General features: G+C 33.3%; 1 protein-coding gene across 1 annotated transcript in view; it reads left to right on the forward strand.

Annotated features, from left to right (window-relative positions):
• Window positions 1–14,185, forward strand: part of LOC106474900 (potassium voltage-gated channel protein eag-like) — a gene marked incomplete at its 5' end in the record, with an annotated part of 22,221 nt that extends 8,036 nt beyond the window's left edge. The window contains 3 exons of the mRNA XM_013935595.2: window positions 5,942–6,141; window positions 7,356–7,634; window positions 13,985–14,185. Coding sequence (XP_013791049.2) covers window positions 5,942–6,141; window positions 7,356–7,634; window positions 13,985–14,185 — 680 coding nt within the window. The remainder of the gene's footprint in view (window positions 1–5,941; window positions 6,142–7,355; window positions 7,635–13,984) is intronic.
• Between the last annotated feature and the right edge of the window lie 936 nt (window positions 14,186–15,121).

Below are 15,121 nucleotides of genomic sequence, written 5' to 3' on the forward strand. Positions count from 1 at the left end.
TGTATTTTCGCTGATCACACGCCGATTTTTTCCACCGATGAAGTTAGATAATGTTTTCTTAAAAGTACTAATGTCCGATGTGAATCCACTGAAGTTAAATGGTTTGTAATGTTCGAAATATATAAACGTTCCTGGTCAATATATCTAAAGTTCCCGATTAATAAGCGTTATAAGAATCACAGTTATATCTTTCGAGGTTTATAGTATACCAACTATAGCAAACCAATAATAGATACTGTTTTTAGGCGTGTTGTCTTAATTATATTTATAGGCGTGTAGAGAGTTTCTCGAAATTTCAGGTTACGCAACAATACAAACGCTACGCTAGCGTTTACGTACACATGTATATTGTTGATTCTTACACTTGAGAATCTTCTACAACTTCAGAGAATAGATGGGCATTTCGCAATACAGACTTAGCAGTATAAGTTATGTACATTTCTAAATATAAATTTAATTTAAGCAAACATTGATATTAAAATATATATGTAATAGTGAATCTGTCACACCTCCCTCCTTAAAGAATTTAAAATTGGCATTAGACAATTTTTAACAAAGATATTATATATACATTGACAACAATATATATATAATGCATTATTCAAATAATTATAAAACTTCAATAATCATGACAGTATATAACACAATCAATACAAATAACCTTATGATCATAAAATTACATAGCACGTGAAAGTGAATCACCACAAATGTTATCAACCCTTTTGACGTGGATTATCTTCAAATCATACTCCTGTAGTGATAAACTCCAATCTAATAGTCTCCTGTTTTCTTTCTTTCTTTTTTTTTTAATTGGATGTCCCATAGTGGGTAACAATACTAATACTATGTTACTCAGATGGAGCTTACGCTCTTCAGCCTTGTGGTCATAAATATTCTTCATTTTAATTTGGCATGACTTCAAATTTTCACGAGCCAATTCACAAGCGCACAAGAATCTGGCCGAAACTTGGAAATGTAATCCAATAAGTGCAATTCTTTCGGGTCGTCCTCCAACCATTTTTCCTTCAGCAACTTCAAAGGACCACGAAGTGAATGGCCAAACACCAATTCAAACGGGCTAAACCATAACAACTCCAAAACCGACTCACGAACAGCAAATAATGATAAATTAACTCCTTCATCCCAATCCTTCTCGTTATCGAGACAATAAGTCTGCATCATATTTTTCACGGAAGAATGGAATTTCTCAAGAGCACCTTGCGATTCTCGATGGAATGCACTAGATTTGATCTGTTTAGCATCGAGCTGATAAACAACTTGTTGAAACAATCCTGACATAAACTTTGATCCCTTATGAGACTGAATTTCTTTGGGCAAGCCAACAAAAGTAAAAAAATTAATCAAAGTCTTAGAAATTTTTTGGGCTGAAATTTTTCTCAAAGGGTTAGCTTCAGGGAATCGAATGGATGCTCACATGATAGTCAACAAATACTGGTTCCCTGATCGAGTTTTTGGTAAAAGCCCAACACAATCCACAATCACATGACTGAATGGTTCTTCGAAAGCTGGGATAGGTTTCAGAGTAGCAACAAGAATTTTCTGGTTAGGTTTTCTGACCAACTAACAGGTATAACAAGTTTTACAAAAGTGAGAAACACCTTACCTAATTTTTGGCCAAAACAAATGTCTCATAATTTTGTCACATGTATTGTTGACACATAAATGACCTCCCATGGGGAGTTCATGGGCTACTTTCAATATTTCAAAATGATATGCTTTGGGAACAAAATACAGCCAAGTATTCTGAAGCTGACACATCTGGTGGTTTTCATTTCCTCATAAGCACACCATTTTTGAAAAAATAACCATTTGGAACTTCTTCCAGTTCATCTTTTGGGAGAGTAAATTTAAATAGTGAAGAGATCTGGAAATCTTTTTCTTGCTCGGCGATCAGTTTACTTTTAGCAAATGGAACTTCATTGGGTGAACTATATATCTCACGTCCATCATTGTTACTCACCGAGTAATCGTCAGTAAGACAATTATCCACAAGATTCTCGTCAGATCCAAAAAATGTCTGAGACCACTCAAAATATCGTCCTTTGAATCCATGTCTATCCTTTGTTTTGGACTTAATTTCTTAGCCTGAGCTCGAGTCACAGCACACGAGGGAAACACATCAGGATTCTCCTCAACGACAACATCATCCTTAGATGAAACAGTGATTGGCTCATTAACCATTTTAGGTTCGACAACAACTTTTCCTCCAGCCAAATCGTTTCCCAACAATAATGATACACCCTTAATTGGCAGAATAGGTCTTACTCCAACCACAACTGGTTCCAAAACTAGGTCTGATGCTAAATAAATGTTATAAAGATGAACATTAACAAAGCCACCCTCAATACCCTGAGCAATAAAAGACTCACCAGTAGCACAACTTGAATCTAAAGGCAATATACCTTTCAACAACAATGATTGAGTCGCCCCAGTATTACGTAGAACATGTATTGATATGTGATTGGCAGTGTCATTTGCCAAAGACACAAATCAACAGACACAAAAGGTCTAAATTCCTCCCTGATTACATCAGCCTTTATATAATACTAAATCCGTCACAATACATAAAACTCTGTAAACTCATGTAAAATACTGTCGCAATACACAAAACGTTTGACTGTAAACCAGCTGAATGCGGGAAAGTATGTGTAAAATAATGTATTGTACTGTTCCTAATACTGGAAATTTTGGAGTGAAAAAGTCATGTGACATATTTTACAAATAAAAGACATTATGGGACGGCACAGTTCTGAAGGCTTCCAACGCTCAAACCTGTTTTCGATTTCCGTGATGGGCACAGCACAATTAACCCACTGTGTAGCTTTGTGCTTAACTGAAACCAAACAAACAAAACGCATTTTGGACTGTAAAATCTTGTGCAGTACTTGCCCCCAAAAAATAAAAAATATATCAACGACAAAAACATTTTGATGGGGTTGCGAATTAAATTAATCTATTTTCAACGTTTTCTACGAAATAATAAAAAGTTATTTTCATCTACTAGGTGACATATTCTACCACTAGATGACAGATTACGCTTATAAAAGACATAATCCTGGAAAAAATAATTATTCAAGCATTGTACAACACTGTCACAAATGATAACTTTGTCATAGATGAGCAACAATTGAGGTTACTTCTCAGACAGTAATCCCGTTCCTCTTTATTTCTATTTGCTAATAGCTTAAAATTAAATTATGAATATTTGCGTATTGCTGATGTAATGTGTCAAACTTTAGACTGTTAAATAATGTGTATTAATGTTGTAATAAGTCAAATTTTAGACTATTAATTGTTCTGTATTAATTTTGTAGTGCACGAAACTTTATAAAGTTAAAATATTGTGTATTATTGTTGTCAGACATAAAACTTTGCACTGTTAATCTTGTGTATTACTGTTGTAATATATATGAAAATTTATACAGTTAAAATATTGTGTTATTATTACCAGACGTGAATCTTTGCTCTGTTAATCTTGTGTATTGCTATTGTAATACACGAAACTTTTACAGTTAAGCATTATTTTGCATTACTATGTATAATTATGTATTACTGTTGTCAGACATATAACTTTACATTGTTAGTCTTGTGTATTACTGTTTTAATACGTGAAACTTTACAACAATTAAATTATTCTGTATTATTGTTGCCAGACATGAAACTTGGTGCTGTTAATCATGTGTATCGCTATTGTAATACGTGGAACTTTAGACTGTTAAATTTTGTGTGTTGCTATTGCATTACATGAAATTTTATACAGTTAAAAATAGGTGTGTTATTGTTGCCTACATAAAACGATACTATTAAAAGTTGATATATTGAAAATTGCTTAAACGTTCTTCAAAAATGTTTTTCAGTATTAATTTAGCAGCAATTACTTTTTGTAGAGATCAAGAGAAATCTTTTTTTCACCAGTCTTGGTTTCTGTATTACTTGGTTTTATATGTTTATTAGATTGTTTTATCTGTCTGTTATTTGTTTTTATCTATGTATTAGTTAATTTTAACTGTTTATTAGTAGGTATTTTCTATGTTTTAGTTGGTTTTAGCTATGTACTAGTATGTTTTAGCTGTATATTGTTAATGTTATCTGTTTATTGTTGATTTTATCTGTTTATTAATTGGTTTTAGCTGTGCAGTGGATAGTTTTATTTGTGTATTAGTTGGTTTTAGCTATGTACTAGTATGTTTTAGATGTATATTGTTAATGTTATCTGTTTATTGTTGATGTTATCTGTTTATTAATTGGTTTTAGCTGTGCAGTGGATAGTTTTATTTGTGTATTAGTTGGTGTTAGGTGCTTATTGTTGGTTTTTCTGTGTATTAGTTGGTATTAGCTGTTTATTGTTTATTTTATCTGTTTGTTGTTGGTTTTAACTGTTTAATGTTAACTTTGTCTATTTATTAGTTGGTTACACATGTTTATTAGTTGTTTTTAGCTATTGATTATTGACTTTGTTAGATATATGTGACTGTTTTAATCCAAGTATAGCACTAGTGTAAAATTTAGTTATTTTTTAGAAGCGATAGTTTATTGCATGTTTGTTTAAGTAACTGTGCAATTCATTCGTTGCACAGTTCAATTGTCGTAACTTGGCAATTATGGTATTATTGCGTCATGTTACTAGAATCTTCTAAGTTTTCTTGACTATTATTACATTATAGTATCTCGTAGCGTGGGGAAAGTTCTAGATCTCAGTTGAGCTATCTATAAATACGCGTTCAAAATGTTCAAGTAAAACGTAATTAAACAAAATGTGTGAAAGATATAATCAGATAGATCTGGACTGTGTGTTTGTAAGTTTACCCGTGGAGAGCGTATAGTGGCGCTTTTTTTAAAGTGAAATTATTACAGATTGTATTGTAGCAACAGAATAGAGAATAATAATTTTTCTTATCAATTGTGTTCGAGGGTAATTGAACAAATCTGTATGAAGTTTTGACGAAAAGAGACAACTATTTAAAGCTCTGGATACAACTGTGGTAACCAATAGTGTAACGTAAGTGAAATTATCACTGACTGTATTGTAAAAACAGAGCAGAGGAGAATAATTCGTCTTGTCAGTTGTGTTCTGACGTAACTGAACCAGCCTATGTAGATTTTGACAAAAAGAGACGATTATTTAAAGCTGTGGATACAAATATGGTGATTAACTGTGTAACGAACATTTGTATATGCGCTTGACTTGTTTAATATATTATTATAAAACAAGTGGACTGTGAGCTGTTTGTTTATTGTTGAAATTTATCACCAACAAGTCACAGACACCTACTGTAAATAATCCTGCCCATCCATATCTATATAAATACATGATAGATTTATCTGTTTATTATTGGTTTTAGCTGTTTATTGTTGCTTTTGGTTTTATCTATTTATTAGTTTGTTTTAGTTGTGTATCAGCTAGTTTTTGATTTTAGTTGTTTATTAGTTGATTTCACATGTTTATTATTTATTTTTAGGTGTTTATTGTGGGTTTTATCTGTGAATTAGTTGGTTTTAGCTTTTTATTAGTTGATCTCAGATGTTTTTACTTATTTTTGGCTTTATTGTGGGTTTTATCTGTGAATTAGTTGGTTTTAGCTTTTTATTAGTTGATCTCAGATGTTTTTACTTATTTTTGGCTTTATAGTAGCTCGTTTTAGCTGTTTATTAGTTGGTTTTATCTATTTAGTATTTTTCGTTTTAGCTGTGTAGTAGTTGTTCGTTTTGGCTGTTTATTAGTTAATTTTAGCTGTGTAGTAGTTGTTCATTTTAGCTGTTTATTAGTTGGTTTTAGCTGTGTAGTAGTAGTTCGTTTTAACTGTTTATTGGTTGGTTTTAGTTGTGTATTAGCTCGTTTTAGCTGTTTATTGGTTGGTCTTTGCTGTGTATTAGTTCGTTTTGTCTGGAGTTATACAGGATAAACTGGTTTTATTTCCAGCCCTGCTGTACGCAACTATATTTGGTCACGTGACTACAATCATCCAACAGATGACATCCGTCACGGCACGTTATCACGACATTCTGAATAACGTGCGTGAGTTTATGAAGCTCCATGAGGTGCCCAAAGCACTTAGTGAGCGGGTGATGGATTACGTCGTATCCACCTGGGCCATGAATAAAGGGATTGATACAAAAATGGTAATAAGCTGTTTCTTTTGTTTTACATATAGTTGTTCTTACATATTCTGAACGTGTAAACTTGGAAGTTTGTTTAGCACCAGCAGGGAAAGAAAAGGTCTTCTATTAATGCAAATAAAAAAAAAGAAATCTGCCAAAACCAACGGTGATCTGTAATTACATCCTTAAGAAAAATGTGGATACAGAATGAGTCGGCTAATTTCAGATCTACCCCTCCCTCGTAAATATGTGTATTGTACAATATATATATGATCAGTTCACTCACCATATAGACGAAGCCGTTCTACTCGGAGGGAAGCTTTTAACAAGTGAAGGTTTTGTTGCTGTTTTGTTTTTTAAATCAGCTTTTCGAACTTTGATCTTAAATTAAGTTGATTTCAGTTTTTAACAGAATACATGGATCACTGTCCTTTATTCTGCAAATCAAAAAACCAGATTTGTTGGAAAATAAATAACTTCAACAAAATATCAGTTCATATTCTTTATTCATCTGAAACATTTCATCGTTAAACATTTCATCATCAACAAACAGCTCATATACTGTCTTCCATTTAGAAATTTCTTATGTAACAGTTCAGCTGTGATTTTAGTCGTACAGGTATCATCACTAGCAGTTCAGCTGTGATCTTAGTCATAAATATATCATCACTAACAGTTCAGCTGTGATTTTAGACGTACAGGTATCATTACTAACAGTTCAATTGTGAACTTAGTAGTAAAGATATCATCACTAACAGTTCAATTGTGAACTTAGTAGTAAAGATATGTCATCATTAACAGTACAACTGTGATCATAGTCGTAAAGATATCATCACTAGCCGTTCAGCTACGATTTTCGTCTTAAATATTTCATCTGTGGTCTTTGTCTTAGAAATTGGTTAATTACTCAAAGATAACTCATTCTCTCTAAGTATAGTCAGTTCTTCTATCTTGAGTCATTTTAATTATCTCTATAACTTTAGTCATTTTAATTATCTCTATAAATTGAATCATTTTAATTATCTCTATAACTTTAGTCATTTTAATTATCTCTATAACTTGAGTCATTTTAATTATCTCTATAACTTGAGTCAATTTAATTATCTTTATAACTTGAGTCATTTTAATTATCTCTATATTTTTCTCTTTGTTTAGACATACAACAAAATCAGAACTAAGAATAAAATATGATCTACTTGTCCGCTAGACTTAATATTTCAACTTCTGCTCTCCAGGTGTTAAGTTACTGCCCGAAGGACATGACAGCTGACATTTGTGTCCACTTAAATAGGAAAGTGTTCAACGAACATCCGGCTTTCCGATTAGCTAGTGATGGATGTCTACGGGCTCTAGCAATGTACTTCAGCATGGACCACAGCGCCCCTGGCGACCTGTTGTATCACACTGGTGAAAGTATCGATACTTTGTGTTTTGTTGTTTCTGGATCACTCGAAGTTATACAAGACGACGAAGTTGTGGCCATTTTAGGTAAGTCTAACACACAAACAGCCATTGTAAGTAGGTGATGCAGAAGGATTATCTTGCTAAGTAATAAATCAGTAGTTTACCTAAGACTTGCTGATATGAATGGTTGAAATCAGGAATTAGTGACCATTTTAAGAAAGGCTTAAAGATTAAGTCATTAAATGGTGATTAGTGAAACCGGAGAAACACGTGCGTATTATAGATAAAAAATTGCATTTCGTTATCTGTCAGTCTGTTTGTTAAAGCTTTAACTAACCTTTCTACGCTGTTTATAAGAAAGGTAAGGAATATCCGGTTCAATAGATTTTATTTACCTCTAATTTTACAGAATGCTTAGTAATGTTAGCTACTTCACGAAGCAGTGGTTATTCAAAGTAAGGTTTAATGATATGTACGGTTTGTTTCAAGACGTAGCAGTTTACAATAACAATAATATATATAGCGCTGTTGAAGAGAAGAAATGGCGGTTATTTTAAGTAACGTTTAATGGTGTGGTTTATTTCATGATGTAGCGGTTATTCTATTTAAGGTACAGTGACGTTGAAGGGAAGAAGTGGCATTTATTCTAAGTAAGTTATAGTGCTGTTTAACGAAAGAAGTGTTAACATTCAAAACAAACAGGAAATAAACCATTTTTCTAATTTCTTAACATGTAGATAAAGCATGTGATGTTAATCTGACAATTTCTCTGTTTTAGACTACAGGGAAGGAGGCTAACCAACTACTCTTCTTAAATATTCGAATTTTACCCTCACTTTTATATCTCATCAATTACCCCAAAGTGCAAAGCGCAATCTTGCGACGACGAAACGTGTACAAGTGGACCCTCAGATTCACGATGCAGCACACTAACAATTACGCCTAGTCATCACCCTCGATTTTGGTCTTCTGACCTGAAGGAAGGGAGCTAGGAAGTATCCATCACCTAGAGTGGCTACTATGAACTGTTTAGTGGGATTCACTGTCACTCTTATAACGTACAAACAGCTAAACATATGAAGTGTGTTTCGTAGCACTAAGTCTCAAACTCGATACCTTCAGCTTTCCCATCCGATACGCTAACCACTAGGCCACGCTTGCTTTGTCAGCTTTGTTAAAATATGGGATTCCTTGCAGACTAATACACTAATCACTAGTCCACGTTCGGTCTGTAGGCTTTGTTGAAATATTGGATCCCAATCCTATGCAGTTGGATACGCTAACCATTAGGCCACATTCGGTCTGTAGGCTTTGTTGAAATATTGGATCCCAATCCCATGCAGTTGGATACGCTAACGATTAGGCCACATTCGGTCTGTAGGCTTTGTTGAAATATTGGATCCCAATCCCATGCAGTTGGATACGCTAACTATTAGGTCACATTCGGTCTGTAGGCTTTGATGCAATATTGGATCCCAATCCCATGCAGTTGGATACGCTAACCATTAGGCCACATTCGGTCTGTAGGCTTTGTTAAAATATTGGATCCCAATCCCATGCAGTTGGATACGCTAACCATTAGGCCACATTCGGTCTGTAGGCTTTGTTGAAATATTGGATCCCAATCCCATGCAGTTGGATACGCTAACCATTAGGCCACATTCGGTCTGTAGGCTTTGATGCAATTTAAAATGAAAATCATCCTGATTAGCTTGATTGAGCCTCATCTGAATTACTTACTTACTTTAAGCTAAAGAGTTCTCAAGATTATTTTGTCATCAATATTACTAAAATAAAAAGATTACAAAATCGATACTTAGTATACAAGATCGAATGCTACTGTAAAAAAAAAAAATGGCTTTAAGATCGGTTGATGCATTGCACTTTGTTCTTGATAAACGTGTAAATTTCAAGTTTTCCGGATGTGTATTTCTTTTTGTTTAAAATCTGAATTTTGTATTTTGTATAACATTCTATTTTTAACTTTGTATTCAGAAGTAACATGTTAGTTAACGTCATTTGTAAATCTTACTCAGTAGCTTTCAAACTCACTTTCATGCTTTCTGAGACACGTAAGATCAGCGACAACATTAGTTTAATGGGCGCCCTAGACAGAAATTAATAAGGGCGCCCCCACACTTGATTACCCGAATATTAGACGCCCTAAGCAGCCATCTATGTTGCCTATCCTTAGTGCAGGAAATTACAAAAAATATCTGAATAGTGTCAATTTTAGAACTTTCTTTTTACAACAAGATGTGGTGAGCGTGTTCTAATGGTTAGCGTGTCGAAAGGTCTGGGGGTTCGAGATGTGATGCTGTTAAACACACATTGTATTTTCAGCTGCAGGTGCATTATCAAAGTGACAGTCAACTCAGACAAAATCTTTGTACTGCTGACTTGCCGAATTCCCTCTGGTCAGTAGTTCAAACTTGGGAGCGGCTATAACAGAATACCTTGCAGGAGTCTCTGACCTAGTCATCTTGACTTACTATGAATAATGTGTTATTCAAGTTGAAAATTGTCTTTCCCCATATACCTTAAACACATGTCCAGTTTATACTTATGATGATTATGTAGTTCACCTGAAAAGGACACTTGACCAACGAATTGCTAGAGGTCTTCGTTCACTGACTGGTAACTCTCTATTGAATTTATTCTTGAAGATAAACTCTTAGCTGACCATATCATTCTAAAGCTCAGAATTCGTGACGTCTGTAACATTTTGAAATGTGGTTACATTTTGATATACAAAAACCATTGTTCATTATAAATTGTATTTATATCTTAACACAATAAACCCTGTTTTTTATAAAAATATGGTTCCATTTTAACACAACAAACCCCGTTTATTATAAAAGTATAGTTACATTCACACAATAAAACCTTGTTTGTTATGAAACTATGATTACATTTTAAAAGGTAATAAAACCTTGTTCGTTATACAATACGGTTAGATTTTAACACAATAAATCCAGTTTGTTATGAAATATGGTTATGTTTTAACACAGAATAAAACATTACAAAATACGGATGGAGTATTCTCCTCCTGTAGATATCGTCTCCTTAGTTTATTACCATCTGTTGATTCTTCACAGTTCCGATTGTAATGTCGTGTTTTCCGCACTTATAACAGGTCCCTTTTTCTGAAATCATTTGGGAGGAGTTTTGTCTCCCACAGACTTTTTTATTTTTAGTGTGCCTTCTTAAGTTATAGTTGAAACTGTTCTGATTAAACATTTGTCTAATTACGCCTTTAATTTCTTGTAAGTGTCCATCAGAGGTAGTCGATGTTGCGATACTACACAATCTGATGATCCAGTAACACTTACTGATGACTCCTTTAGTATTTTATCCATGACTTTATTCAAATTCCACTGTGGACTGAACAACTTCCTTTAAAAGGATATGCACCCAGTCTACTTTAGCCTAATTCACATGTCTCCATCTACTGTGGCATTTATAAATTTAATGTCAAATAATCATGTGTTTATGTGTGTATTAAAAACAAAAAAGTGTGATGAGCAAAAGCGACAAAAGCTTCATTAAATAATAGGCTCTTGCTAATGCATGTGCTCCCCCTCCTATAACTTAGGCTAGCATATAAAAGATTAAAAGAATTGCAGAGAGTGTCCCGAAGTTAAAATGTAACACAAAAATTAACCATCTAATTAACCTTACTAAGTAATAATAATAATCCCTAATTTAAATAAAAACCTAGGTTCCACTGTGGGACAATTTATACACAATTCGCTCAATGAAATATTGCCTCCTAGTGTCTCAGCGAAATATCTGAAAGCTCACATCGCTAAAAGCCAGGTTTTGATAGTCGTGCCAGGCACAGCACAGATAGATCATTGTGTTGCTTATTGCTTAACAACAAACAAACAAAACACACACTGGCAAACTTAAATACTAAACTACATTATAGGCGAAAGCCAAACGGTGCCCTTACAAACGACAGTGAAATTAATTAGTTACTATAGAACTTGAAGGGTTTTAGAGCAACTAAAACTGCACAAAAATACACAAGCTTGTTTTTGTAATCGAAATTGAGTTCTCACATCGAAATAAAAGTTAGTTAAGCACTTCATGAAAATATCGTGAAAGTCTGCTAAAATCCTTGTAAAATCTATGGAAACTTTTATGTAAACTTAAGTGAAAATCTTCTCAGAATCTGGGAATATCCTGCTGACAGTATGTAGAAATTCTGCTCCCTCATACCCCAACATTGTTTCAAATATGACAATACACCTTCGAGTTCCTAACACAATAAAACAGTGATTGGTGCCTAATAACTCAGTTGACCAACGAACTTCGAAGATAATGGGCGAGTTCTCCAACAGATATAACTCGGCGTGCTAATTAAACAGTGCTGTTGTTATTCATGTAAGAGAATCAGACAAGAAAGGACCTAATCTCTACTTGTTCCCATTAGCCCCAGGGAAACTTTCAAGTTACAAACCCTCTTGAACAATGCCATGTTCCAATTTTAGTAATTATAGTGAAAACTAAATTTACCAAACTTAGCTTTAAATTAAAATGAGTGGAAAATATGTATTACAGCTTCGTACTACATCCTGTTCCACATGCCATAGTTAATGGTGTTCGGAGTTGAAATTCTGGAGCAGATGAGATTAAAGATGTGGCTGGTTTGGCCCTTGCATTTACAAGTTACTTTTCCAGATGTATATTCTTTCATTGATGATCTTTTCTACCTCGTTGATTTTACTGTTATATTCTTTTTTTTACTTGTTAAACGTCTTTTTCTACTTTATCAGATTTGTCATTATAATCTTTTCACACTTTTTCAAATTTATTACAGTTCATCTGTACAACTTCAACAACTGTTTCGAACCTGTCTACACTTACATTTATTTTTCATCCTTAATTCTTTAATTTTTATGTTTCGCTCGTGTATTTCCTCTCTCAAATTCCTGTTCTCTTTCTCTAATTTTCTTCTTGATCTCCCTCTCATTTTCTACCTCTCTCTTCTATTTTCCTGACTCCTTCATGATCTTTAAATTTTCTGTCTTTTTCTTCTGTATCTCTTCCTTTAATGCTCTGTCTATTTATGCTTGTTCTTGCTTGCACTGTTGGATCATTTCAAAACATTATCGATTTCTCTTCGAGCACGTGGTCTTGAATTTAAAGTTTAATTTGGTTTGCAAAGAAAGAAAGAAAAGCACAACAGTGTAACTCGGCACAGGAAAACTTATGTTATGGTATGTATGTCAGTCAGATTATTGTTTAGAGACCAATGAAATGATATTAGACAATAAAAAATAAATTTATAAAATATCAAGCTATTGTAAAAAGGTAAATTCTTGAAACAAAAGTTAATAGGAGAGGTTTTGGCCATACTATGGACCCAATTATGCTTTAGAAATACCCATTAACTAACCCTGAGAAAAAAGTATCGATATATTAAGCTTAGACACGTCCATCCTATAGAAAACTGGGTGTAGTGTAGAAACACATAATAAATAAATTTTAAAAATTTCAATAAATATTTGTCAAATTTAAGTCGCGATTTTACAATGCTTCAATAGTGTCGAGGATAAAACCGTAATGAAATAGTTTAAGTTTAGTCTCTAGGCTATTAACATTGCTGCTAAACACGATCATTTATTATAGATAATTTAAATGATTAAATGAGACCAGATACACGTGTTTCAGAAGTAGAAGCTAGGTTATATTTACTAATGTTAAACATTTCATCAGAACAGCAACAAATTCTTTATAAATAATACTTTTACAGACCTCAGCACTAGAGATAACTGAGTGCCTAGAAATGTACAAACAATGTAAGTACCAACTAAATATGTTTTTTCTGTCCACAGGCATTTTCCAATTTCCAAAATAATAATCCTTCTAGTAAGATGAATGAATCCCACTGTGCTCGGTACATCTTTATCTTTGGGATGTATGGAGCAACTGTTTATCTTGAGGGTCTTTCTGCACTATTCTTCAGTTACTGAATAATTGTTTTCAGATTTCTATCTTTTGCTTTTGCAACTTCAACTTGAGAGTTGAATCACATCAGTTCTTTATCGTTCTTGTAGATTCCACATAATGGAATATGCTTGCTATACTTTAGATTGGTCGTCTTAACTATCTTGTATGTCCCTCTTTTCACAATAGTCTTTTTGGGGATACTGCTTTAGCGTAAACTTAGTAGCTGTCTTGCTGAGTTTTACAATTCCTCGTTTTTGTGGTATTTTTGTCATGCTATAACAGGTAATTATGTGTTTTTCCGTGTTTTATTTGTGACAGAAGTGCTTCCACTGCAAAATCAATAGCATCTGTATCTAAAATGAATGGATCTCCCAGATTTGGAGCAGTGATTAGTTTTTTCTTTGGTTTGTTGAATTCTTTTTCACAATCAGCATTCCCCAAAAAATATTTTTAAGTAATTTATGTGAAAGATGATTTTTCAGATTAAATTTTGATGATATAGCAAGCCCAAGAAATCCTCTTACCTCACAAAAATGCTTTGACATTAGCCAATTATGACCAGAGTCAGTCTTTGATTGATATGTATTTAATCCCTCTCTGCAAACTATGTGTCCCAGGAAACTACGTGTTGGTGGAACAGTTCAGCTTTCTTGGGTTTCAGCTTAAGGTTCTCTTTCCTCAACCAATCCAGAACTTTCCTTAGCCCATCATAAGCGTTGCCAAAGGTATTTTGCTGTATGATTATGTCACTCCTGTAAACTAATACAGCAAGAGCATTACATAATATAAATTGTTACACAACAAATTGCCATAACTCATTTCCTGCAGTAAATGCTGTCCTTTCTTTATTGTTTGTCGACTTGCACTTGCCAATATCTACTCTTATGTTCAAATGTTGAAAACCATTTTTGATCCATATAGAGCATCCAAAGTAGAGTCAAAAAGGATAGACATTCTTCTTTGTAACTTCGTTTACCTTCCCTGTGTAAAGTGACTCTTAATTAGAGTTTATTATTATAAAATTATTATAGTAACTGATGTTTTTTGTTATAAACACTGAATTGTTATCAAAACTTTAATCACTTGGTTTATAATTTATGGACTAACTATGTAGTATTGCAAAATATATTTGTTCATTCTAGACATGACTTTTCTCCATGAGTTCTAATCTCATTCAAACATGTTATGTTAAATAATGTTTTTAACAATTTATTATATTCATGTCCCTGAAAATCTTTAAAAACTTGGTTGATAATTAAAAGAGTATGGTTTAATTAGGATATCGGCCTTTTAGGACATATGAATGGTAAGGAAATTTAATTACTGATGAATTAGCGTTAAACATTCTTTTTCATGATGATTAAGTCAACTAATGAATTAGTGTTAAGTGTCCTTTTTAGTACGAATTAATTATAATTGATTCAATGAACTAATTACAAGTATTTTAATTAAATAGTGTTAAGCATCCTTTTTAAGACGAATTAATTAACTAATGAATTAGCCTTAAGTGGCCTTTTTATGATGATTCAATTGGAACATTTGGAACTATGACGTCTTCTTCTTCTTGATTACGTCACCCCTCTCTCCCCCTTCCCTGAGGCAGCCAATCAGCGCATGTATCCAGAGTGCCTCCCTTACT

The sequence above is a fragment of the Limulus polyphemus genome, unplaced genomic scaffold (assembly GCF_000517525.1).
Source record: "Limulus polyphemus unplaced genomic scaffold, Limulus_polyphemus-2.1.2 Scaffold7832, whole genome shotgun sequence".
Classification (NCBI taxonomy): Eukaryota; Metazoa; Arthropoda; class Merostomata; order Xiphosura; family Limulidae; genus Limulus; species Limulus polyphemus.